At 38.6% G+C, this 24989-nt stretch overlaps 1 protein-coding gene across 3 annotated transcripts in view; it reads left to right on the top strand.

Annotated features, from left to right (window-relative positions):
• The window catches only part of PCDH7 (protocadherin 7), a 749767-nt gene that overhangs the window by 620730 nt on the left and 104048 nt on the right, over window positions 1-24989 (top strand). For 2 of the 3 annotated variants that reach the window (XM_069202135.1, XM_069202134.1), the window contains one exon: window positions 11243-11326. The exons of the other annotated variant lie outside the window; for it this stretch is intronic. In XM_069202135.1, coding sequence (XP_069058236.1) covers window positions 11243-11326 — 84 coding nt within the window. The remainder of the gene's footprint in view (window positions 1-11242; window positions 11327-24989) is intronic. 3 annotated transcript variants of the gene reach the window in all.

Raw genomic sequence — 24989 nt, 5'->3', positions numbered from 1 at the left:
AGGAAGAGGTTAGGAAAAAGCTGAGATGAGTCAGTCTCCGGGGTTGTTAAGGGGGAACATTTTGTTCCATCTTGGATTTTATTCCATCGAAAGTCTCACTTTTCAGATTATAGCACTGGTACAAAGCATATTCTACAGAAGTGACAGCATGCACATGCAGCTCAAGTGCATTTGCTTATAACTAAAAAATAAAACAACTCCTTTAGACAGTGCTCAGATTTTTCGGAACCTTGCCTGCAACCTTCACCACAGTGCTTGATCTAAGACTCAATAATATACCTCTATAAAATGCTGAAGCAACCAGTGAAAATGGAGAGTTTAATGTGAATAAAAGTTAGATGATGGATGTTATCAAAAGGATTGTGTCTAATCATTCACCATTGACAATAACAGGGGGATGTCAACAGTGCTGCAGCGCCGAGGAATCCTAGCTATTTCCTCGAATTTAATAGTGGATTTTGCACCTTAGGCCAATGGATCGACACAACATTGATTTGAGAGGATGTCAAGGGTGGATGTCATGATAAACATTAATAAACAAAAAATAAATAATCTAATCACTATGCAATAACCACACCAGTTTATTTAATAAGGACTGCACATTTATTTCCCTATATTAACAATGCTAAAGTCAAAAAAATAATTCTCAAACATAAATGATAAGCATATAGAATCAACAGCTGATTAGAACATCTGATATATCTGAGTTTAATCAAAGCAAGTGAACAAATTAACACAAGTATTATAACACAACTAAATAACACCAATATTTGCAACAGTGAAATGAAATACATTTAAGCAAGAGATCAAAGAACACCAATATAAATCATGAGCATGTAAAGACAAATTCCCTCACTAACCACTAATTAGCATTAACATGTTGGGCTTCATGTAAAAGATTTAGAAACGAAAATTTAGAAAAAATATACTAACTCAGGTTATAACAAAAATAATATCAGTATGCAGCAATTAATTCATGAGTTGCAGCTGCTACCTGTAAAACAAAAGATACACATAACAATACACAATTTATACATTACCCATAGAACATCAACAAGAAGATCACTTCAGCAAGGGGACACCATCAGTAGTATGATCTATAAATACCTCAAGCCTACATGACTGACATATCACTTGAAAATCTTGTAAGGTCTGGTCTGCATCAACAGCTAATCCAACTCTCTCCCAAGAAGAAGAACAACCAGAACCCCCAAGAATAGGTGACAGAACATCATATCAATTTTCACAAAACTCATGATTGGTCAAGACATGGGGTGTACATTCAGCCAATAAAACTAAAGTTAGGTAACTAAAAGTTACACATTCATAATAAACTGAATTTTTATTTGACAACATTTAATTGACGTAATCATTTGCCAGCCTCAATTTATAACAATTTCTTCTTCTTTTCTTCCGTCTCGTCTGTGGATCCATTGTTCCATCTCGTCCGAATCTTAGGTTCAGGGAGAAACATCTAACATAGTTGCCATCTACTTCCACCCTCGAGGAAGAAACCACACGTTAGTGACATTTTTCTGAGCAGTAGGACAGTCAAACTCAAGAAATGACCTAATAAATCGGACGTTGTGAGACAAAACACAAAATCCCACTAGGGGTAGCTGTTTACACGTCTATAAGCTATTAATCACACTCTTTTAAGTAAGTATTGTGCAATGAAAAACAACTGCAAATTTAGCTAAAGTTAGCCTAAGCAGAAAACAAAATGAGTTGTGATGGCCTTTACAGAAGTCACCCATTTTTCACACATTAGTCTATCAATGATCAGTACATTATTAATTAATAAAATCATCAGTAAAATTTCCGCTCCTGCAACAGCAGGAAGTCAAATGTCATCAATATGTTTTATAACTTTTCCTCCACACCCATAACAAATGACATTCATACATTGTTAGCATTATAAGGCAAGTCTTCCCTACCTTGCGAAACGCACTGAGAGACACAGTTCTACCCACAGTTTTCCCAGGTAATTATATCAAGTAGCTCATTGCAACTTAGGTGTCTAGATGATTCAATCCTCGGCATGATTTCTGCCTCTGGCATAATTGCAAAAGCTTCATAGGTTCCCCAGTACAATTTATCCTTTAACTGTATTGCATTTGAGCATTTCTGTAGTGTGCTCACGCTAGGAGCTAGCAATTTCTGAGCACAAGAAGAGAAGAGATTTGAAAATTGAATGAAAGCGTCACGTGAGCAATACAGCAATGTAGGATCAGTAAGAAAACTGGAATAGGGTGTTTTCTAATTCAGGATATATAAAGGTAGCAAACGTTTGCTCGTATGTAATGAATCAGCGATGTGGAGATTTTTAGCAATGGCAAATAAGGAAATTCATTTGAGGATTTATGGACGTTTTCAAAGTGGATTGTTGCAACATTAAATATAATCTATGCCACTCAAGTGTAAGGAGAGAACCTGTTTGCCAGAGAACACCTTTACGAAGGTCACCATGAGGGTAAAGGGGTATTACGTTTCAATTCAATGCCCAGTGGAATCTCAATAGTCTATCATTACCTAACGAATTTCAAAGACAGAGGTTTCTGTTATTGGCTTAGATGAGATGATTGGTAGCATAGATGGTTTGGGATTCGGACAGCAGCTGCGTAAAGGACTTCTAGGCTGCAAACGAATGTGGAGCACCCTTCACTAGGTGTAGAATTGGGGCACTGACCCATTTATCACAAGGTTGAGGGATCATATTTCTCAAGTCTGTATCATTATACGTCAGGCAGACTAAGTTAACACCAGCTTATTTGAGCTGCTGTAATCATGCAGAATATTAGGACAGGCTCAATCAGTTCTCAGAATTCTGACTTGGGTTTGTTTAATAAACTCTGTTCTCGTACATATAAATGTAACAAAATGCCAGAGGCATCATGCACACTTTTTCCTTGAATACCTCACAGGTTGGGTTCTATGTCCGAGCCTTATCACCTATCCAGTCTCCCGATTTTTTTGTGAGAGGCTAGAAAAATATCAAGCAGTGGAAACTCTGGTACTGAAATAGAGCCCATACTGCAATTTACCATTCTTACTTTTTTTAATATATCAGTGATCTCGGAATCAAATTTCATAAGGGCAGTGCCACGGATAGGAAAGATCAAGATAGGGGAAGTAGCTAATACCAAGCAGAATCCTTAATTGCCGATAATGCCAGTGCTGCGTTATAGGATAGAATAATATATGTGAGGGGGAGTATAACAGAGAAAAGCATGGATAGAAGTAGAAAGATGATATAAAATGTCAGGAAAATGAGGAAGAAGTCTTCAGGGAAGTGTAAGGAGGGAAATGGGCTAAGGAGCCCGAACTAAAGAGATGGTTTGAAAGAAGGAGGTAAAAGAAGAGTTTAAGGGAATGTGAAGGAAAGTCAAAAGCTAAGGGAAGTAGAAGGAGGCAGAGGGTTGCACAAGAAAAACAAGATAAAGGGACTGTGGATATTGGGAGAAGAACAATAGCCAAAAGATGGAGGATGAAGAACAGAGAGAAGGAGGAAGAAGAAGTTATATAGTGCAGATAATAAAAGAAGGAAGGTCTGAGTGTTGATGAAATACTGGTTAGCAGTGGCTTGAGGAGATAAAAATAGGTTGTGATGTGACTGAGGATGAGATAAGAAGGTAAGTAGCGAAGGAATAAGTGATGTTTGTGGATCATTAGTCCAAGAAAAATGCCTGAGAGGATTATAAGGTTAGAAAAAAGCCTAAGGGAGAAGGAAAATGAGGAGTAGTGTGCTTGAGAGATAGAGGATAAGGTCAAAATGAGGAACCAGCAGAGAATAATAAAATAGAAGGACTAGCAAGACACTGTATTACTAATCCCATACACTTTAACTCAAAATGATTGTGGCTGCTCAGACCAGGTGACTGAAATGGTGGCTTTGTAGTTTTGATGGACATATGGGATATCTGTGCTATTACCGATGATATGGTGTACCTGTGATATTCCTTATGGTAACTCCCCTCACATAGGTTAAAGCTTGTACGTTGAAGGCATCCTATGCAATTTGAAAACTCGCTGTAAGCTAAGGCCTGCACGTCTTGTGAGAATTTACACCAAAAATATCTGTTGAATGCAAAAATAAAAAAGTGAAGTAATGAGAAGGTGCTCTCTGTTCATTCAGTGCACAGAAATCAATACATTCCAGGAATTATCTAAATGCGTGTTTCTATTTTGGATGATTCCTAGAAGTGTATTTCTTGTCAGATGTCTGTATCATAAGTTTACAGCAGATGGCAATTACACTCTAAAACTTTGAATATTCTGTAGATCACCAAATTTCCTACTCAGCTCTCAGGGCCAGCTGCATCAAATTGAATGCTAGTCATACGGTATAGAAATGTAATATCGTCGTCCAGAAAACAACTTTGTGGGCATGTAGTTGTATTAGGAAATCGTACACGACTATTTCTAGAGAACTGTATGACTTGGAAATTGGAATGACATTGAGCTTGATTACTAAATAATCCTTGTTTTATCCTGTCATTTGCTCTGAAGCAATAGAAACCAAATACTGTCAAGGGACAGAACAAAGAACAGAAACTCACTCCTGATCACATAGCTCCCCATGTAAGAAAAACATACATACACTCTATGCTGCCTAGTGTACCAAGAACACTGGACAACATCTAAATTCGGGCATCTCAAAAAAGGATCATAAAATGTACACCTCTAACAAAATGAAAGATTAATATGATCCCACTTTGGAGGACACTTATTATAAATAAATCCCTCACTTGTAAAAAAAAAAGTATTCCCCCCTGTCAGATTGAAAAAGCCTCATTTATGAAGGTTTGGAAAAAACAAAGACACGGAGATGAAACATTTATGTACATGTAAGTGTGCGCTTACTCTTGTAGTGCTTTTGTCTTACTTATGACTTTCAGGAGTGAGCCATGAGTGCTCCTGACCTACTCCTTGAATTCTGAAGTACTACAAAAGTAAATCACAAGATAATTGTTTGTAAAGTGGGCCCTATATTGTTCCACCTGCTACTGAAGTATAACATCATGTTATATCTATGGACTGAGAGCTACCACTAAATATAAAAATGAATAAATAAATGTCCTCTCTGTGGACTTAATGGTTTATATCATTTCATTGTGTCATTGCAGTTCTGTCCCTAACCGCATTGTAGGTAAAGTACCTAATTTCTTTGAATTAATGTAACAGAATTAGTAGCTCCTTCAAGGAACCTCACTCTAGTTGTATGTAGCACCAAACAAATCACAAGAACAAAAAATGCAATACATGATTACGAGCTCTCTAAAGGCGTTTCATATTTAGCCCATTTTCTTAGCTTATTCATGTGATTCAATCAAAAATCACTTGCATTACACATGTAAGAATTTTAGCATTAATTTCAGTATCCATTGCAGGTGCATTTTTATAAGACAAAGAATATCAATCCAACAGAGAAATAAAGATCGTTCTTATAAAGCAAACACCAGTGTGTATCAGGTTATGCAATTCTTTAACTGAAGGTTGAATAAGAAATAGCGGTGCAAACATTTAAACTACAACTCTGTTTGTGACTCCTAAAAGGCAATAAAAAGGTTTTGAAAAATATGGCAGGAAAAATGTCTCAGTGGATTTTATCATGTAGCTGAATTAACATTACCGCATTTCTATAAAACACTAGACAAGTTCACAGATTTGATTTGTTTGTTTTTTAAATAAATGCTACTATTCTTATGTTTTCAACATTAAAAAGATGAAAAGTTATTATTACTTTACAAGGACAGTGACTGCTGACCTCCAAATCACCAGCAGTACCTTACTTGACTAGACTATCATATCACTAATGTACAAGAAGGTCAATTAGGGATAACCCATGGCAAATGTTTTGTATACCCAGCAAACAATGATAGTTGCGATTTTGTTGCAGCTAACTGACATGTAAGAGTGTAAAATTAGTTATCAATTAGTAGCTTTCTAAACCTTTGAGGTGCGAGATTAGCATGCTCTATTTACATAGATTCACGTTAACTTTATTGATGAGTTAAGCATACATAGCTGACAATTCTTCACCATGTCTCTTTTATTTTTAGACCAAAAATAATGTCACGTCAAGGCTGCGTTGGACTTTAAATTGGGAATGTGTTTACATATCATTTTACATTGGTTCCCACCACTTATCTATGACCGAATCTCCTCACACGACACCACTGTGGCTGACAACTTTTATTGTATATACATATAGGTACACAACAACATATTGCTTATGTTTTACGTCTGATGACAATATACATTTTGTTCATATATTCATATATCCCTGTATTGTACAGAGATGTTTTAGGCTTAGTTTGCTTTCATAGGTATGTTCACAGATAAAATGTCAATAATTCTCATTAGGTTCTTCACATGCTGCATCAGCTATCACAGGAACACCTTTTCACTGTTTCATAACAGGGAGTAGAAATAAGACAACATTTGTTCTCTGAGGTAGAGGGGGACACACCCTCACATCCAGGGAATTTGTTTTTCAAGGGACAGTGGCTGATAACCAATCTAGGCTCCCATAGAGAGGGGCTGGCATCGTAAAGTGAGTACAATTATGTATTCCACCTCTTGTGATAAGACTTTTAGATGCTAATTCACGTTAGCATAGATTCAAAAGGAAGGGCAATTATGATAATGCTGTGTTATTCTTTTCATAATATTTACACTCTGCCTATTCCCTAATTCCATTGAAACTGAGGCATTCGCTACTATATTTTTACATACATTTTGTACTGGCTAGTTTGATGTCTACTAAAAGCCTCTAATAATACTAGAACAGGTGTCTTGTGTATGTGTTGGCCTAGGAAATAAGATGGGGAGAACCCATAAAGTATATGTGTTGTCGCTGTCAGGTTAATCCATTCTAAACCTGGTTTCCAGGTTAGTCTGGGAGACAGTAATGGAACACCTGTTCATTTTACCTACTCCAAATGATAAGATACACGTGCACCACCTGAGGGACAGAGAAATCTCTCATACATGGGCAAGATTGACTTGGGGACATGACAATTTCTAAGCTACAGGATTTAAGTGCCAACACTATTGAGCAGACTAAAAATCATCCAGCAAACTTCTAAGATGTAAAATAGTGAGAATGCTAAGACAATTGCTTGTCGTTAGACAGCCTTAACATTTGCATTTGTTGATCAAAATTTTGAATTCGGCAGGTGGCACTCTATCCATTCAGATTTTGGAGGATATTATCTCTGCAACCCTGACAGACCTCGGCATGCTAAATTTAAGGATGACTAATGGCCCAACAGTCACCTTTGTACCTTGAAGGCAACTGAAGTCGTGGCAGTTGCCTTCGAGCTACAAAACATTTGGTGGATGGTGCTATTGGTTTTGATAGCCATGCACTAAAGTTCTAAAGTTTTATAATATTTTAGTTTTTCAGAAACAAAGCCCGAGTTCTGAAAACCTGAAAAAAAAATCCTCCCTCCCATATGCTGGGAGATATCTCTCATAGTGTTGAGGTCATTATTTATTTATGGCCATCACAGACATGAAATAAGGGCATTGCACCATCCACCCTAAATAGGGCAGGTGGAAATTGTGCAATGGTGTTTATCGAGACCAAAGCTCGGTTGAGCCGAAACGCTTTGTTCTTTTCTTCTGCACTGAAATAAATCTGCCAAACCAAACTGCTGGAGTGCTGATCTCTTTTTGATTTTGAAAGAAACTGAATATATGTGAGGAGTGCTTTAATTAGACTTCAATAGCATTATTTCATCTAAAAGTGATTCATTTAATTACATGGGCGGTCATTCTGACCGCGGCGGGCGGCGGGCGCCGCCCGCCATGCGGTTACCGCCGAATGGCCGCTCCGCGGTCAGGAGACCGCGGCGGCCATTCTGGCTTTCCCGCTGGGCCGGCGGGCGACCGCCAAAAGGCCGCCCGCCGGCCCAGCGGGAAAGCCCCTGCAACGAGGAAGCCGGCTCCGAATGGAACCGGCGGAGTTGCAGGGGTGCGACGGGTGCAGTGGCACCCGTCGCGATTTTCACTGTCTGCAAAGCAGACAGTGAAAATCTGTATGGGGCCCTGTTAGGGGGCCCCTGCACTGCCCATGCCAGTGGCATGGGCAGTGCAGGGGCCCCCAGGGGCCCCACGACACACGTTCCCGCCATCCTGGTTCTGGCGGTGAAAACCGCCAGAAACAGGCTGGCGGGAAGGGGGTCGGAATCCCATGGCGGCGCTGCAAGCAGCGACGCCATGGAGGATTCCCTGGGCCAGGGGAAAACCGGCGGGAAACCGCGGGTTCCCCTTTTCTGACCGCGGCTTTACCGCCGTGGTCAGAATAGCCCTGGAAGCACCGCCAGCCTGTTGGCGGTGCTTCCGCTGCCCTCCGCCCTGGCGGTCAGAGACCGCCAGGGTTTGAATGAGGGCCATGATCATTGTTCTTGTTATACTTATTCTTCTTCTTGTTATTATTATCATCACCATCATCATTTTAATTGTTGCTGCTATTGTTTATTTATTCACCTCGGGCATAGTACATCACTTAAATTAAACACATTAAGCTCATCTTATCAAGTCACTTTGATCATTAAATTACGTTTTCAATTTATATATTTGTTTTAAAAAAAATACATTTGTGTGCCATGTTTCTAATCAGCCAGGCAAATAGGTCTTCATGGTACTGTACTATAATGCCTAATGGATAAGTTGTAAAAAACACTTGGATCATATTTCAAAGCATCGCACAACATAAAAAGCATTGTCACATAACACTATAAAGCTCCAAAGAGTTCCACACTCTTTCAAAACTTGCATGTTATTTTCCCATGGTTTCTGGAGCTAACTGTAGAGCTGAGTAGAATCCATCTGAGTCAGGGAATCGTCCCCTGCTGCTGAGAGAAGGAGAAATGGTAATGTTCTCCAAGCAGCTGGAACACAGGCTCCAGGCCAAAGACGACTGTGTCTTAGATTAGTCTGAAGCATGTCTCCTCTTCCATTACTAACAAATGTCTCATCTTCAGCAGTCTTTCTGGAATGTACTAAACAAACACAATCAGATGACTATTTTAAAGTAATTCAACTCGGGTTATTGTATTCATTTTTCCTTGTAGGTGTCCTGCCTGAATCTTCCCTCTCTCTCTCTCTCTCTCTCTCTCTCTCTATATATATATATATATATATATATATATATATATATATATATATACATACACAAATATATATGTATATATATATATATATATATATATATATATATATATATATATATATATATATATATTCACATATATATACTTGTATGTATGTATGTATATGCCTAAATGTAAGCATGCAAGTACTTAAAGTATTCTAATTGAAGAAAGTCAAGGATTACCAATACATTTTTTAAAGGAATGCAATTCACCCTTAGTGCTAAAGAGAAAGCACTTGAGACATTGCACATTGTTGGAAGTATTCACAATGTTACTTTCTAAGGTACGTTGCAAGGGCTTAATGTGTGGAGTGAGCAACTATTCTGGTTGCAGTCTCCATTACATTCAGCATTTCTAAATTAACCATTGCAAATATTAATATTGCAATAATAACTATAACAACAAACATTGTCTGTTACTAAACTAAAATGAATATCTGAAATAGTTAATGTACTATTATCTCACAACTAAAAATGTATTTATTCTGATAGAAAGCCATTTTAATGCACAGTCTCAATATATAGCAGTTCACCATTTGCACTGATATTTATGTAGCACAAACCAAGGGAGTGCTTTACTTAAAATTACATGAAAAGAAGGCAGTACAAGATTATGTACATCATGGGAAAAATTTACATCTTTAAATTAGCAATATACATTTCACACAATTACACCCACGTTTTACATTTATGTCAATGTTTGGCATGGGGTGATTAAGTGATTTACCCAGAATCACACAGTTCCAAACAAGTATTAGTTAATTACCAGTGCAGGAATTAGAATACAGGACCACGGTTTAAGTAGTCAACAGGTCAACCTAGAAGAAACCTCTTCCTTCAAAGGCATCATAAAGATAGGTACCAACACTTTAGGTATTTTTAATACAATTCCTTTGTCGTTGGTCAAATGTCTCAGGTGTGATTATGGTCCATACTGGATGTGGAGCAAGATGATTTTCAGTGTTAGCTTGAACTTCATGAAGTCTGGTTCTCTGGTGAGAAAGGGGGGGCAGTAGAGGTCCAGAGGGTAAAACCTTATGTATAAAGGTTTCCTTCCCAAACCATTTGCTCATCTTGGGGGATAGGCATTATTTGTATTTGGCAAGTTGGGTATCTGATTGGTTGGTAAGTTGCTCACAGTCTTGTAATATATTATTCTCTTGTGTCATGTCATAAACCTTTAGAGTTCCAATATATAAAGGGTCATGCAAAACTTGTATATTGCTAATGACCTGGGATCCATCAGCATTTTGTGAGGCATTTACACCTGTCCCAGCCCAGGTATATTGCAGGATATTTGAAGCACATCTTTGAGGTGACCATACCACAGTGGTGAATTTGACCGCCCTCCCCCCACAGACTTTACTGACAACAAATAGTAAGTGTGTTAGGGGTAACTACCGCGAGCAAATCCACCTTCTCCTAAATGTGCTGACTTAGTGGGTTATTATGAGTCTGGTGGACACTTGACCGCCAGACCGCCAGACCGCCAGACTTGTGCTGGGTTAATAAACCATTTTCACTCAAATCAGAAAACAATGTATAAGGTTAATTAGTCTACCAAGAAAATCACCATATCACATGTGTCCAAAGTTAGTTCATGAGTTTGAGACCCATGACACAGTTTCAGAATGTCACCATGCGGTACATGCATATTTAATTAACCTAAATTGGAATCAGTTACTTACTCAGTTCTTATAACAAAAGTGTGACATAGACCTGGGAATTCTGTAAAACGGATGGACTCCGTTGTATTGGATTGTTTGTTTAGAATATACATTTAAATTAAATTGCATTATTGGTACCATCTATGAGTAACTCTTTCAAAGAGGCATTCACTTCATTCGTTATTTATCAATGTTACAAGTAAAGTTTAGTCAGCCCACCTACGCCAACTAATATGTAGAACTATTGGGTAAAATAATCTTTGTGTCTTTAGTGTTATTTTGCTTTTCCCTTGTCGTCTTCTACCTGTAAACTTTGTGGACAAAAAATGTGACCACACAGTAGTGTTTAATAGCCATACATTGTGGTGTCATGCACTGCATGGGTAATACTCGCCTTTCTCCAATTTTACAGGTGGAAGACTTCAAAGAAAAACAGTAAGCCACAATGCCAGACTTTGTCTGCAACCTGATATCAACCAAATCCTGGACGCTAAAGGTATGTCATATTTTGTGTTCAAATCAAACTAGTGTTTTTTTTTTACAGGCAACAACCAGGTTTAGGGCCTTATTTAGTCTTTGGTGGATGGGATACTTCATCAGAAATAATGCAGATATCTCGTCCAGCAAAATTCCAGTTTCCCCATTCTATTTAGATAGTCGAAGCTGGCTTTGCTGGTAGAAAATTTTTTTTGGAGGCTGGCCAGATACTGGAATGTTGAAAAAACTACATCAGATCATCCACCCTATTTAGGACAGGCATTCCTACATATTGTTTTCCTGTCCAGGACTGCCACAGACAGCCTGGAAGTCCTGACCAGCAAAAATCAAATGAGCACCCACACACATGGAGAAAACTACTAGAATGCCAGTGATGTTTTTTTTTATTTCAGCAACAAGTGTGTCAAATACATTAAACATGGGGCCTCCTTTGCTAAGATTCGGTGCCTTCAAAGGGCTCGTTTGCATGGGAGTGTCTCTAAATATTGTTGGCGGGCATCCACCTGGAGAACTGAGCGCCTTCCTCTTCTAATTCATCTGGTCACCTGTCTAACCGTAAAAATGCCCTACAGTGACTGTCAATCACAAAAACAACAAACAACAGACTGTTACATGTAAATCACTGTTCTGCTATATCCCTACAAAACTATGATGCTACGTGTTGCCAAACAACCAACTCAATATCAAATAAAGAAACAAAAGCATGAGACATACAGGTACAATTAGAAGGATTAGAGACAAGTGTTGGCTGGTAATGCTATGAATATTATTTGGGCTGTGAGTGCATTTGTAGTGAAGAATGTAATTTCACTGAGATGAATGAAGTACTAATTGACTAACAAGTGTATAAAGTGACAACCAATATCTGATCACAAGACATTTGCTGGAAGTCTCTCCTTTGCATTTAGAAGAAGCATGCATTTTCTAGAAAGAATTCTAGAAAGAAGACACATTTGTGAATAGTCTCTGACCTGCCTGTAGTTTGGGAAAAGAGAGAGAAGGTGGCAGAATAACTGATAATGTTTTATTACCTAACTTCAGCCCTTAGAGTTCCATGGCCTTTGCATATGAAGGAAGGCCAGTTTACACTATCAATATATTATCAACCCTTATCAATATGTATTAAAAAAATGAAGGCTACATTTTATTTATCAAAAATGAGTCTCAATTGTTGCACTACACAATTGTAATATCTTTTTAAATCTGGCAGACTTAATAATAGACAAGAAATATATCTGAAGTTTGCTACAACAGTAACAATGATAATAATAACAATAGGGATATTTATTTTGAACTTGATGAAACTTTACTATTTTACAACACTGTAAATAATGGGTACTAGTATTAACCAACTTAATCATACTAAACTGATAGACTTTATACCTTAAACACTGAGTCATTTCTGTTGGTGTTCAATGCTGCACCTTTCACTTGCCACACAGTTCTCAGCAGCGCATGCTTATGTAACTGAGTTACTCACCTAAGGGCATCAGTAATGAAGATGTATTTGCCCTTAAGAAATGTCAGACACATTAGTAAAATATGTTCAACTTCTTTTGGCCTGAGATACTGCAACCTCTGCTTTATTAGATGATTTAAGGCAGAAATTTCTTCAGGCTATTTTCTGGTTGTTTATCTTCGCAAAGCTTACATTTGGCCATGCTTTATGATTCATTTGTGATTATATGACACACTGCAGAAAATCTGAATGGTAGGTCTGTCATTTTACTATGATGCAAGGATCTTTAGCAGCATTGCTGACCTGATAACAAATATGGCTTGACTTGAAACAATCTGTGAGTGTTATCAAGGAGATGGTGACTAAGGTGAAAGCAGTTATGTACAAGATTGCGTTTAATGCACAGAAATGGTGAGTAGGGTCAGAGAACAGAAAATAATGTTTATAGATCACATTACAAATGAGGGATTTAAGGTAATATGCACTACAGGAAGGATGAAGCAATTGTAAATAAACATGGACATAAGTTTGTAAAGTGAGTTAGAAATATTGTGCTTGGTTAAGAAGAGCTAACATACCAGAAAAAACACAACACTTGTTAGACCTGAATTGGAGTATTGTGTCTGAAAAAACTGTATAGCTCAAAAAAGAAAAAAAAAATCAATAGAAACATTTGAGGGTAGGGATATCAAATAGTGGCATGCATAAACATAAATAATTGTGCACATAGACCTACCTGTGAATGTGCCTGCAAAAGTAAAGATGGAAATATGATGGATAGGTTCCATTTCAAAAGAGGCTAAACCTTGATCATTAGTGTACAATCACTCAGGGTAAACGTATGCATAGACCTTAAAGTTGTTGAGTTGAAATTGAAGGTGATAGGTTAAGGATTTCAAGATATTTTTATTAAAGTTTTAGATCTACAAAGAGGTCAACAGTAAAACATCAACAAAATAATTTTTTTTTAAATAGATTTGAATTCACATATAATAAGGTTTGCAAATTCGACTTCATAAGACACAAATGAATACATGCTTAAAAACCTCTTAAAAATGTCAAATTCTGTAGGACATAGTTTCATTAACCAGGTTATATAGAAACTGGGTGGCTGCACTAGCTGATTTAATACCATATTTCAAAAACAGAGGTGTTAAAAAAGAATATCTAGCAAGCTTTAAAAAGGGGAAACAAATAATACATGATCAACCATTCGTACTGCGCCCTTGCACAAGTTACACCTCATGTCAACCCAACTTATTCGCTGACATGCATCCACAACACAAATACTTCCTGTCCTTTTTATTTACCCCAGCCTTTTTAGTCTCCAGCAGTGGTGACTATCCTGTTGCATAGAAGGATTTTAAGTAGCCTCTAAGGCTGTGTGATCTCATATATTTAAGAACTACTAATTTCAAGCTAAAGTGCTCAAGTGCTTGAATAAGGTTCAACATCAGTGTATTGTCTCCCCTTATCCAGGTAAAACTTTCAATACTAATACATTTCCACAAAGAAGTATCCTTTGAATGCATAAGATGATAGCCCCAACATACTTGAGTTGCCAAACCCCTTAATAATGTGCTGAACAGCTCCATGTCAATGCATAGCGTCTCTATTGGTGCCATGGTGTTTAAATTACAAATTGATAACAAGATTTTCCCTTCTACTCTGTGCATGAATTGCTAGTGCTTAGTTAGTATGGATTCCACTCTGTATAATAGTGTAGGCAGAATTTTCATCTTGTACACAGTCACTGAATGAATAAAGTGCCTTCGGCCTTAAAGGGTCTTAAATGTGTTTGCACAAGATAAACCTTTATTTGTCAGGTGGACAATATGTTCTTTCTTGCTCTGATCACCGGATGACATTTCCCTAAGTATGGGTAAGATTTAACTGTTTCTATCGGCACAGTACCCAAGAGCCATCTGTAGTTCATCCTCAGGTGGCATCCCTTCCTATGGAATTTCATTAATTTTCTTTTATTTATGTTCACTTCTAAGTAATAATACAAAAGAGGCCCAGGTAAAAGAACTACCATGGGATGGACAGGAAAAAGGATTTTCCTGTTAGAAAAACCCTCACCCACCAGGTTTACCCCCTTGGTAGCATGCTTCATCATTGGGTTTCTTCCCGTTCCGCTACAGAGCAGGGTGTGCTACGACCTACGGTATCGTGGGAGCACTACAGCTGACGCATCGCCGTGTGCGGCCCGAGAAATCGGCACACACCTCCTTGTTTTCCACGCATCTCCTCCTCTGCGGTTCTTTGCGGAGATTTTGAACGCAAACCAGGTACTTTGTGCTTGAAAGAGACTAAAGACACTTTATATCACTTTTACAGTGTTATATCAACATATACTTATTGCATTTTAATCGTTTTGACCTGCAGCTTAGCAGATAAATATTATATATTTTTCTAAACACTGTGTGGTGTATTTTTGTGGTGCTATACTGTGTTATTGGATGTTTTATTGTACAAATACTTTACACATTGCCTTCTAAGTTAAGCCTGACTGCTCAGTGCCAAGCTACCATAGGGTGGGCACAGAATAATTTAGATTGTGTGTGACTTACCCTGACTAGAGTGAGGGTCCTTGCTTGGACAGGGGGTAACCTGACTGCCAACCAAATACCCCATTTCTAAAAATGATCCATTAAAAAGTTCTGTAAGCTATTCAAAGCATACAGTGAGGAAATATAATTGCACCACTCTTCACCAAAGATGTTATTCATTTTGGGTTTACATGTGCTACCACTACAATCCCCGATTATATTCCAGAAGGACCTGCAATTTTTTTGTTTGACAGTTTCTGTGATTTCTACCCATCTCCTATCAGCTTCTTTCCTTGGTTGCATCAAAAGCCATCTATTTCTTCTCCTTTTAAGACAGTTTATGACTTTATTACATTCCTTTGAGTGAAAGATAAATTGACGCCTTCAAAGATGGTTTATTGACCTATTGAAATTAAAAGCCTTATTAAACTTTTCTTCTGCATCTTAGATTTATTGCAGGTATTCTCTGAAAGAGTTGATTTAGCCCTTAAGAATTTTTGCATATCTTTTGTAAAAGAACCTTCTGAAATCTAAGCTTTGCGGGAATTGCCTCTTCTACTCTTTTTAGATCACTAGTTAAGGATAAACTATTTACTGAATCCCAAGGTACTCTAACATTAGTAGCCTTTTACTTTACCTGTTCCTCCTCTCCAATCTTTCAATGAAGAATAGCCTCAGGTTTACCCTTAATGGTGAAAGATAGAATGCTGTGATCATTCCAATTATTATCAATTACTGCAACAACCTTTGTAGGGGAGAAGGCCTAATAAGACCTTATGATGCAGTCAATTATCGAAGAACCATTGAGCATTCTAAGGGTCAGGTGAGCTGGTATATCAGTATCTATTCTACCATTTACAATGATAGCGTCAAACTCCGTACATGTCTCACGCAGTAGGGACCGTCTCTTGCTTACTCTGGACCCCAATGGAAAGGAGACCTTCAGAATTATTAAGGCTTCCTCCCTTTCATCATAAGCAAAAAGTCTTATTGAGTGATTGGAGATAGTGACAGTAAGGTCACCAACCACAATTATATTCCTGGTCTCTACCTGCTAAGCAAATGATTTAATAAAATAGAAACTATTTTTTTAAAGTGCGTTACTCTCTTTTTCCAGGCGGTATATACATGTTCGCCAAAATAAACTGGGAGAAGAGTATAGAATAAAGTAGATTCAAAGGATGACATAACACTTTATAGGACCATGAGCAGTTGGTGCTCAGCAATGTGGCTATGGCACCACTAGCATGCCCTTTTCTGGACTTCTTTGCAGGGCTACTAATAACAAGGTATTCTTTCACCGCAAATGTATTGGTTACCCTTGCCTCTTGTATACATATTAAATCTAGATTTAATGGACCAAGATTCAAGATTTTCTCAACACTTTTAGAGCAGCCCACTACGTTCCAAGGCAAAATATTAATTTGATTGCTAGACAGATTGTCTGCATGATGTTGACCTAGAACCCATATCATCATTTAGGGTTCATGCCAACCATTGTCACTGCAAAAAATCATCATCATGTTGCTCTGAGATTAAATTCTGCTTTACAAGGGATACCCTTCTACTCCGCACTTTACAAGAAAGTACAGTAAGCTTTGCATTATCCTCGAGCTCATCAGGCACAATTATGCCATTATCTAAGAGGTTAAACCTATTAGTTTCACTATAGTTATTTGCTATAGGTCTACGAGACCTTAGAGAGTATGGTACTAAATCAACCCCTTTTAAAATAAAAAAAAATCACAGTTATTCATTATTAGATTAGCAATTTTGGGTGAAAGAATGATAACGCTTGATTTTTTCTCCCCACAAAACATTTAGCTATTCTATCAGTTTTATGTCACTAATCTTTAATATATTTAACTAGTCTATTTAAGCCAAAAAAAAACAAATAAAGTATTTTTAAAAAGGAAACATCATCAGCAAATAGCACAAAAAAATCAAGAGACTTCAAGATCGCAGTCACCTCTTTGCCCTCTCGGTAATCAGGTGAACCTCCCTGATTAATCAAAAAAAAGTCTCTATTTCTGGGCCTACTTAATGGAACATACGATGGGGCATACGATTTTACATTCAGATTTAAAACAGAAAATGCACAATCGGTCCCATTTATTCCATTGAGTTCAGAGGCAATATTCCTTGACAGATGAATGTCCCTATTGACTTTCAGACCATCGAGCTCTTTGGCTGTGATTAAGCATCTGTCTCCCTCTGCTTTTGCTACATATGGAAACTCCTGCACCAATCCTTTGGAGCCTATTGGTTGAATTATGTGGCTTTTTACCTGAATTTACAATGGGGACTTTAACTCTTCTAAGCTCTCTTTTATTTATCGTTCTCAGCTTCCTGTTTGCCTTTCTTCTTTCTTTCTTATTGTTTCTTGTCCCAGGTTTCTGGGCATCCTCCTGTGCAACAGGGGCCATATTTTTTTCCCTTTTATCTGTTTTTTTGAAGATTGGATACACTTCCATGCTTTTCCACAAATGAGGAACTTGAATAGAGGACCCCTCCCATTTGCTAGCAGGCTCTGAAATGGATTGATCTCCTTCGAAAAGATCTTCTAGAAGAGTTAAATCAATTGACGAGTCACATCTTTTTACCTTCTCCTGAAACTTAACCCTAGAATCAACCACTTGCATACCAGTCTCTACCATCTGGGGGCAGAAAGCTTCAAGCTATTCAAACCATAATCCCATCAGATTTAATTGGTAGTATCGCCATCAAGATATCAAGAATATGATCAGAACTAGCTGTGTGTTTTTCAAATAAAGCCATGATAGATAACAGAATACACTCCAAGCTTGAATTGAGTTAATGAATGAGTGAATTGTATTCTATAAAGCATGCTAGCACCCAAAGTGAAGCATACTGATGCTGATTGCTGAACTGGGAAAAGAAAATCCAATCATTCTTGTATGATTCTCTGTAATATTGCTTACATGGGCACTGTAATCAAGCTGCACAGAGCACACATATGATAGGGCTCAAGTGCCTTTACTAGAAGTTTCTTGTGTGTTGCTAGGATACAGATCAGTAGGAAGCACGTATAGCAGAGTCTGCTATGTTCAGCGCATCTGCAAATCCTGAGTCTGGTAGCACAGAGAACAAATGTGTCCACTACAGGAGTCTGTGCTTTATCTCATGGTCACATTTTCATACCCTGCTGTGTTCACTCAACTTTTTAGCTTTCTAAGGACAATAAAATGACTACCATTGAGTCGGGTAACAATAAATGTCTGTTATCCAGTACCAAGATACCTCTTGCTATGAACTTTTGAAAGTTGTGGATGATTCTTAAATGTCAATATTTTATGACTGTGGTATATAGGACAGTAATGCTGGTTTGAAGAAAGAAAGGGATTTGTAACCTTTATTTTTAAGAGTTGGTGTAATATAACTGTTATCTTCTGAACGATTCATGATGTAGAAATTATAAGAAAGTATCAAAATTCATACCTATATCTAAAAAAAAGAAAAGATGCATGCATATGTAACTAGGAGAAACCTTTTCTTTCCCACTGCCTTAGAAGTCTTGCAACTGGAATGTGCTTTGTGACAATGTCTGAACATGCCTGATACTAGACACAATTTTAATGGAGTGTTTTTTATTTTACATAGTTTAATACAGAATGTAAAATGGAGTTGAATTGTTGTAACATGCATGACAAGCTAAATTTGATCAGTGGTTAAAATGTATTAAAAAAAGTGCTGGAATTATGATCCTGGGTGAAATATGGGCGGATTGACAGATGTGGCAATAAAGAACAAAAGATTCTTCAACTATTTTGTTGGTCTTTCACATCCAGGTAACAGCATATAAGGGAAACCTCAAATGAAATGTAAATACATGTAAGTTAGACTAATCGGTGTAAAATGAACTCTTTTGAGTTAACCTCAATTGTTAATGCAATCTCAACACACGTGTATGTTTGCAACCAGAGCGACACAGAACTAAATTCTGGTTGGTGAGTGGGGACTAGTGCCTTGTGTATTTCAAGTGCTACAGGGTCTCAGCCTGCGACAGAAAGCATCGTTAATATGTGTCATTTTCTTAATTGTATTACACAGTCATCATAAATTAGTCTACCACAAAATGTGCAACATGATTCAGGGCCTAATCCACAAAGGGAAACTAATATCTTTATACAGGTGTATAATATACTTTGTATATACTCTGTATAATACTACTTCTCGGTATCCACAAACCATGTGTGGAGTTTTATGACCTTGCGCTCTCTATATTTCTGTGTGTGAAGTTCTCCACTCCTGGGGACTTCACCACTGGTGCAGAGAATGCTTTAATATTAGGGAGTTCGGAGTTGTAAATCTCTGCACGTAGCTTGTGAAAACCGAAAACGAGTAAACATACACGAAAATGTAAATTTACCTTTGCAAATCAAGCCCTTAGTGTATAAGGTAGAACCAGTGCACTCGGAATATATATTTTAAGACTACAGAGTCAGACTATACCTAGTGCAAACATTTTTATATATGCAAATTAAAAGGAGTCGCCCTAGAACACAGCTAGTGACATCCTTACATTACTTCGCAAAATAATAAATCTTTGTCACCTTGAAACTACAAATGACTCCAACAAGTAAGACCTATACTGTCTCTCAAGCTGTATTTACATTTGTTGATCAGCCAATAGCATACATGTATACTTCTTTCAGATAGCAGGCACCCTGGTCAGAGGCCTTGTTTCTTGTACAGCTTTCCCTCCTTTCTTCGATTGGAGCACCCCTTCAGCCCTTTCAGCTGTAGTCATCTAAAGGCCGGCATTAACCGGCCAGGGATGATGTTTGTTTTTAATACAAATTATAGGAACTGTTTTTGTGCATTTAAAAAGCATGGGAAACTTGTACCCACAGAAACCGCTCACTTCCCCCTCGCTCACTTCCCCCTATGAATCTGATAGTTTGTGTTCAGGAATCCGAGCTGCAGACGATCAAAATGTTTTCAGTCCCGGTCTCTTGCTGCTTAATTTTTGTTACATTTAGGAGTTACTTGTATTAAAACAAAGAGTTTGCTGTTTTTGCGGAATAAATGGCCCAGAGAACATCCGTATTGGACCCTTACAATTCTAAGACAATGATTACTCTTTACCCTACAATATACCTCAGATATAAAACAAAGATTTGGATCGAGCAAATGACTTCGCATTTTTCTTGGCATAGCATTTTCGGTGTTATATTTTTGAGAGCACTGCTGTGTCGTGCACCGTTGAATGAAACAGAAGTATGACTGAGCAGCCACAGGGTGGTGCTCCTCTCCACAAAGTAAACAGAGCAAGCTGGGAGCCTGAGACAGTCACTGAATTCTGTATCGATAAGGGAATATCAACGATAGGCAATATCAGCGGAAAAAAGAGGCTTTACTCGTGATACATGATAATGTATAGGCACATGCGTTGTGACACTGTCTGCATCGAATTAACTATTTTGCTTTGCCAGCAAAATGTCAAGAAAAACATACGTATGCGCGGACACCTAATGTATATATGGTCATTTTACTGCTATTGTTTTAACAACAACGATGTTAGTGTTATGCAACGATGATGACGGTCTTTGTGTGCAACGAGCGTTTCAAACAGTCTGCCAGATTGCCCCGGAGAAAAGACTGTGGCTTAAAACGTCGTAGTTCTTTAAGTCGTTTTCCTGCTCGTTTTGTTTACCGCGGCAGCATTTTCTTATTGGGAAACACGGCATTGCTTGGCTGTCTGCAATACAATGCGCATGCTGGTAGCGAACGTGGCATAAGTGGCTTTGTTTTATGATTTAATTTAAAGCATTGCTGTGTCTAATAAGCCTCTCTGTTAAAATCTGAGCGCCGAGCTTTCAGAGGGCTACGTGGCCTACATATAAACGCTCTGCAAACAGCTTCTAAATCACAGGCAGAGGGGCGCACATTAGTAGCTGCCAGGATGGTGTTTGTTCCTTCGGCCCCAGTCCTCTTCGCTAGACAGCTGAAGGAGCAACTTATTGATCGACTAATGCCAGCTCAAACACAAGGCCTGCCAGCCCACAGGGCATGCCGATGAATGCAGAGCCCGGGGAGGCGCCACACTCCAGATCAGCTACTTTATAGTCCTAGGACGACATTTTTTTTTTATTATGTGTAAATGTTTAGAAAGTTGTTTATCTAAGACCATCATCGTTGTTTGCATGTCCCACGAAAAATGTTTTCTCTGGGCTTTTAAACGTAGCGGCATACATGAACTTTGGTACCAGGCAATAATGAGAGGTGTCTGTCTTCAGGTTATTTTTAGGCCTGGACAGAACAAACAGAGTTTCACTCCATGGAATTCCAGGAAGTTACATAAAAACACTGCAAGATTCCTGGGGAGTTCTGAGAGTGGGCATAATTTGGGCACGCTGGGCTACTTGTGTTGAATCATAGCACCCGGGAGCCGTACTGTAAAATCAGTGTGAATGGTACTATGCAGCGTGTCAGAGGGTGTTGCTTTTTTCTGCTGCTTGAGTAGATTTTCTACTTGAGCAGAAGCTTTCTCAACGGAAAGAGTCACGACCTATCGTGAACGTCTGCATTACAAAACCACACCGGGGGGGTGTTCTAGCACCCGAAAATTGTGTAAGAAGATGCAAGTCTGCACTCATGCTCACCAACTTGATATTGGCGAGCTGTATGTGAGAAAAAACTCCTCCATTCGGTGGTTGACAGAGTTTTGCCCAAACTCTGTGCTACAAGCGGAATGAGCTCTGTGCTACAAGCGGAATGCGGAGTGGATAAAAATCTGCCAATCTCGCCGGCAGAGTAGAATTTTTCACCCACCCCTAGTTATGTTATTTCATTAGAGCACAGCTTAAATTGGTGTGTTATTTTAATGTGTGTAATGTCAAATACATGTGCTCTTTGCTTTGCCTTCTTAAAACGTTGTTGCATTTCTATCTTTTTCCTGTACATAGTTGTCAGGGCTTATGTGCCATGATGCCACTTTTGAACATTCTGGTGGTGTTCCATCAGCATCAGCTGTTGGCCACGTGTGTCACTAGCTAGGAAATATGACATAGGAGGGTTCTCAAAGGTCATCACATATTTCTGCTCATCTCCTCCAGCTTCTGCATGAATGGATCCTTTTGGAACTATCTGGTGACAACCACCGTAAACCCGTGGTCACTCCCTGTCCACAAATCCATATTCACTTAGACACAGTAGTAAGCTGCAGGTTGGTAGCTTAATGGCAGTTTTAAAGGTTTTTTAAATGTGGATTTTCTCTTTTTTGAAGCTCTGGGCATGTGTATTCAGTAGGAACATCTGTGGCCCACACCTCACTGATAAAGAGCCCTTCTTTTTTTGTCTGTAGCATGCTTTGCAGCATGGCAGGGGATATGTGTTAACAATGGGGTCTGCTCCTGAGCCCATGTTTTGTATTTTTCATCAACCGATTGGTTTTTCCTCTCACCAAAATCAATGGGAGCAGCCTGGACAGTCATGTGAGCCCCACTTATTAAAAAGTGGCAGAGGGAGTTCCACAGGGAAACGTAGCCATGTTTTTTACTCAGTCTTTCAGGTGAGAGGCAGCTCCCATGCAAGTAGCGCTCTTTGTTTGAGTGGGTTAACCGATGGGGGCTAATAGCCTTATTGCCCTTCTCTGTGGGGCAACTACGGCTGTTATTAACTGCCCCTGGAGCCTGGGTTCATAACTGCCGAAGAGAAGTTATCCGTTATTGCCCTCAGGTGGAGTCTTTATTGTGCAATAGGGTGCATTTTGAATTATTTACTCAACTGCAATGCAAACTAGACCTCTCGTTTCTCTAGCTTACATATATTTCATTTCTGTTTATTTCTAAATTTCTTTAGTAACACACCAACTTGTGATTATTGGCACTTCACTGCACGCTGCTCATTACTGAATGATGTCTACACTTGTAACCAGATTTCAACCTAAAACGCACTTCAAAATAAGGTTCAAAATAAGTACAGCACAAAACTGCATTTACCTCATTTATTCTCTCAGTGTGTTTCTGTCATACTCTGAAGAGGACGAGGACAGACGTTTTTCCTGGTTTTGAATCTTGGTTTTGAGTAAATCCATTGACAGGATCAATGTGTAAGTAAAGAAGCAAAGATGATGAAATGTCGAGTTGCCACATTGGCTAGGATAGGCCACCCACCCCTTCTGCATACTGATGACCGCTGTCAGAGGGCACTCCGCCTGAGTGACTATTGATTATATCTCTGAATAATGCTGTAAATTGAACTGCAAGCATGATGGAACTATTTTCATGACTTTCCTATATAAGTCTAGGAAGCTCCGGAACCCTTTAGAACAGTAACTGCTTTACAAAATATCAATATGTATTTACATTAGGCAGAGAAGTAAATCTGTTCAGAACCCATCAGATTGTAGTGCTCAATACCAGTGAATGAATTTATATTTCATGTGCTGCCCACAATGCATCTGCACTCACGTTAAACCTCTTAGTAACGTCTACCCATTGACACATAGCGCTTTGTGTCCCTTGCAATGAAGGGCTGCTAAGAGTGAGATTGGCTGGTAAGTGGGAGATATATGTGTGGTTATTGTGTATTTATTCAGCAGGAGAGAGCCTATTCCTGCACTGAGCTGCACTAGTTTTCAGTTCATGGCTGTGTGGTCTTAACAGAAATACTACCGTGCAGTGTTAGTTGGTTCTTTCTTAGCAATTTCAGATGTTACTGTTTGTTGCGTCCTGCAATGGCTGACGCATCACTGCACTTTGGGAAGTATAAGCAAATCTGAGGCCTAAATCTGTAATTGGAGTTTAGGATAGTACGTCAGAACCAAGATGGCGCCCATAGTGCTGGACATTTAATTTTGACTTATAACTTCCCTCAAGTGGTTTATATTATAGAACAGCAACGATCAAAGGGTAAAAACACTACTCTTTCAGGGTATTGCACTGAAATACTCCCTCCTTCCCTCGCCTTCTCTTCCCTTCCTCCCTACTTTACTCCCTTTCTCCGTCATCTGGATATCTGTGAATGATCAGACACAGGGTAAGCACTTAGCTGTGGTTAAGTCATAGCCCGTGACCAGTGTCTTTCCGGGGCACCGTGTAATGCACTCAGCAAAGTTTACTGCTTCGAGTAAGTAGGCTATACATAACGCATTACTATCTATATGAGAGGAACAGATCCCCGTTTCAATAAGATATGCTTTTAAAATATTGTATAATACGTAAAAAATACGTTTTGTTTTTAATTTGAAGTATTTTCCAATAATATAGCAGCAGGCAAATTGCTAGCAGTTTCATGTCTCGCACAATTTTCACAAAGCATCATTTTTTTTTGCTTAGACAATCTGTTATTCCCTCTGTGTATGTTTGCACTTCGTCCACGTTTTAAGAAGCACGAGTTAAGGAACGCTTTCTGGTAAACAATATGTACCTCAACTGTAGGGATGACTTCATGTCCCTGCTCTAGACGCGTAGGTATTGACTTGCGTTTGTATACTCTGTCGTCTAGGAGAGTGATAGATATAAATGAACTCAGTGAACGGCCCATTAAGAAGCATGCACTGAGCACCGCACTTTAGAAGAGAAACAAAAGCCACATTGGGAGGCTTGGGAAGCACTTCATACAATAACAATGGGCAACGGCAGAATAAAGCATATCTGTGCTGGTCTCAGCCGCTTGCATGACTG

This window comes from Pleurodeles waltl, chromosome 1_2 (assembly GCF_031143425.1).
Source record: "Pleurodeles waltl isolate 20211129_DDA chromosome 1_2, aPleWal1.hap1.20221129, whole genome shotgun sequence".
Lineage (NCBI taxonomy): Eukaryota > Metazoa > Chordata > Amphibia > Caudata > Salamandridae > Pleurodeles > Pleurodeles waltl.
Note: the sequence above shows the minus strand (reverse complement) of the source record. Positions and strands in the feature narration are given on the sequence as shown.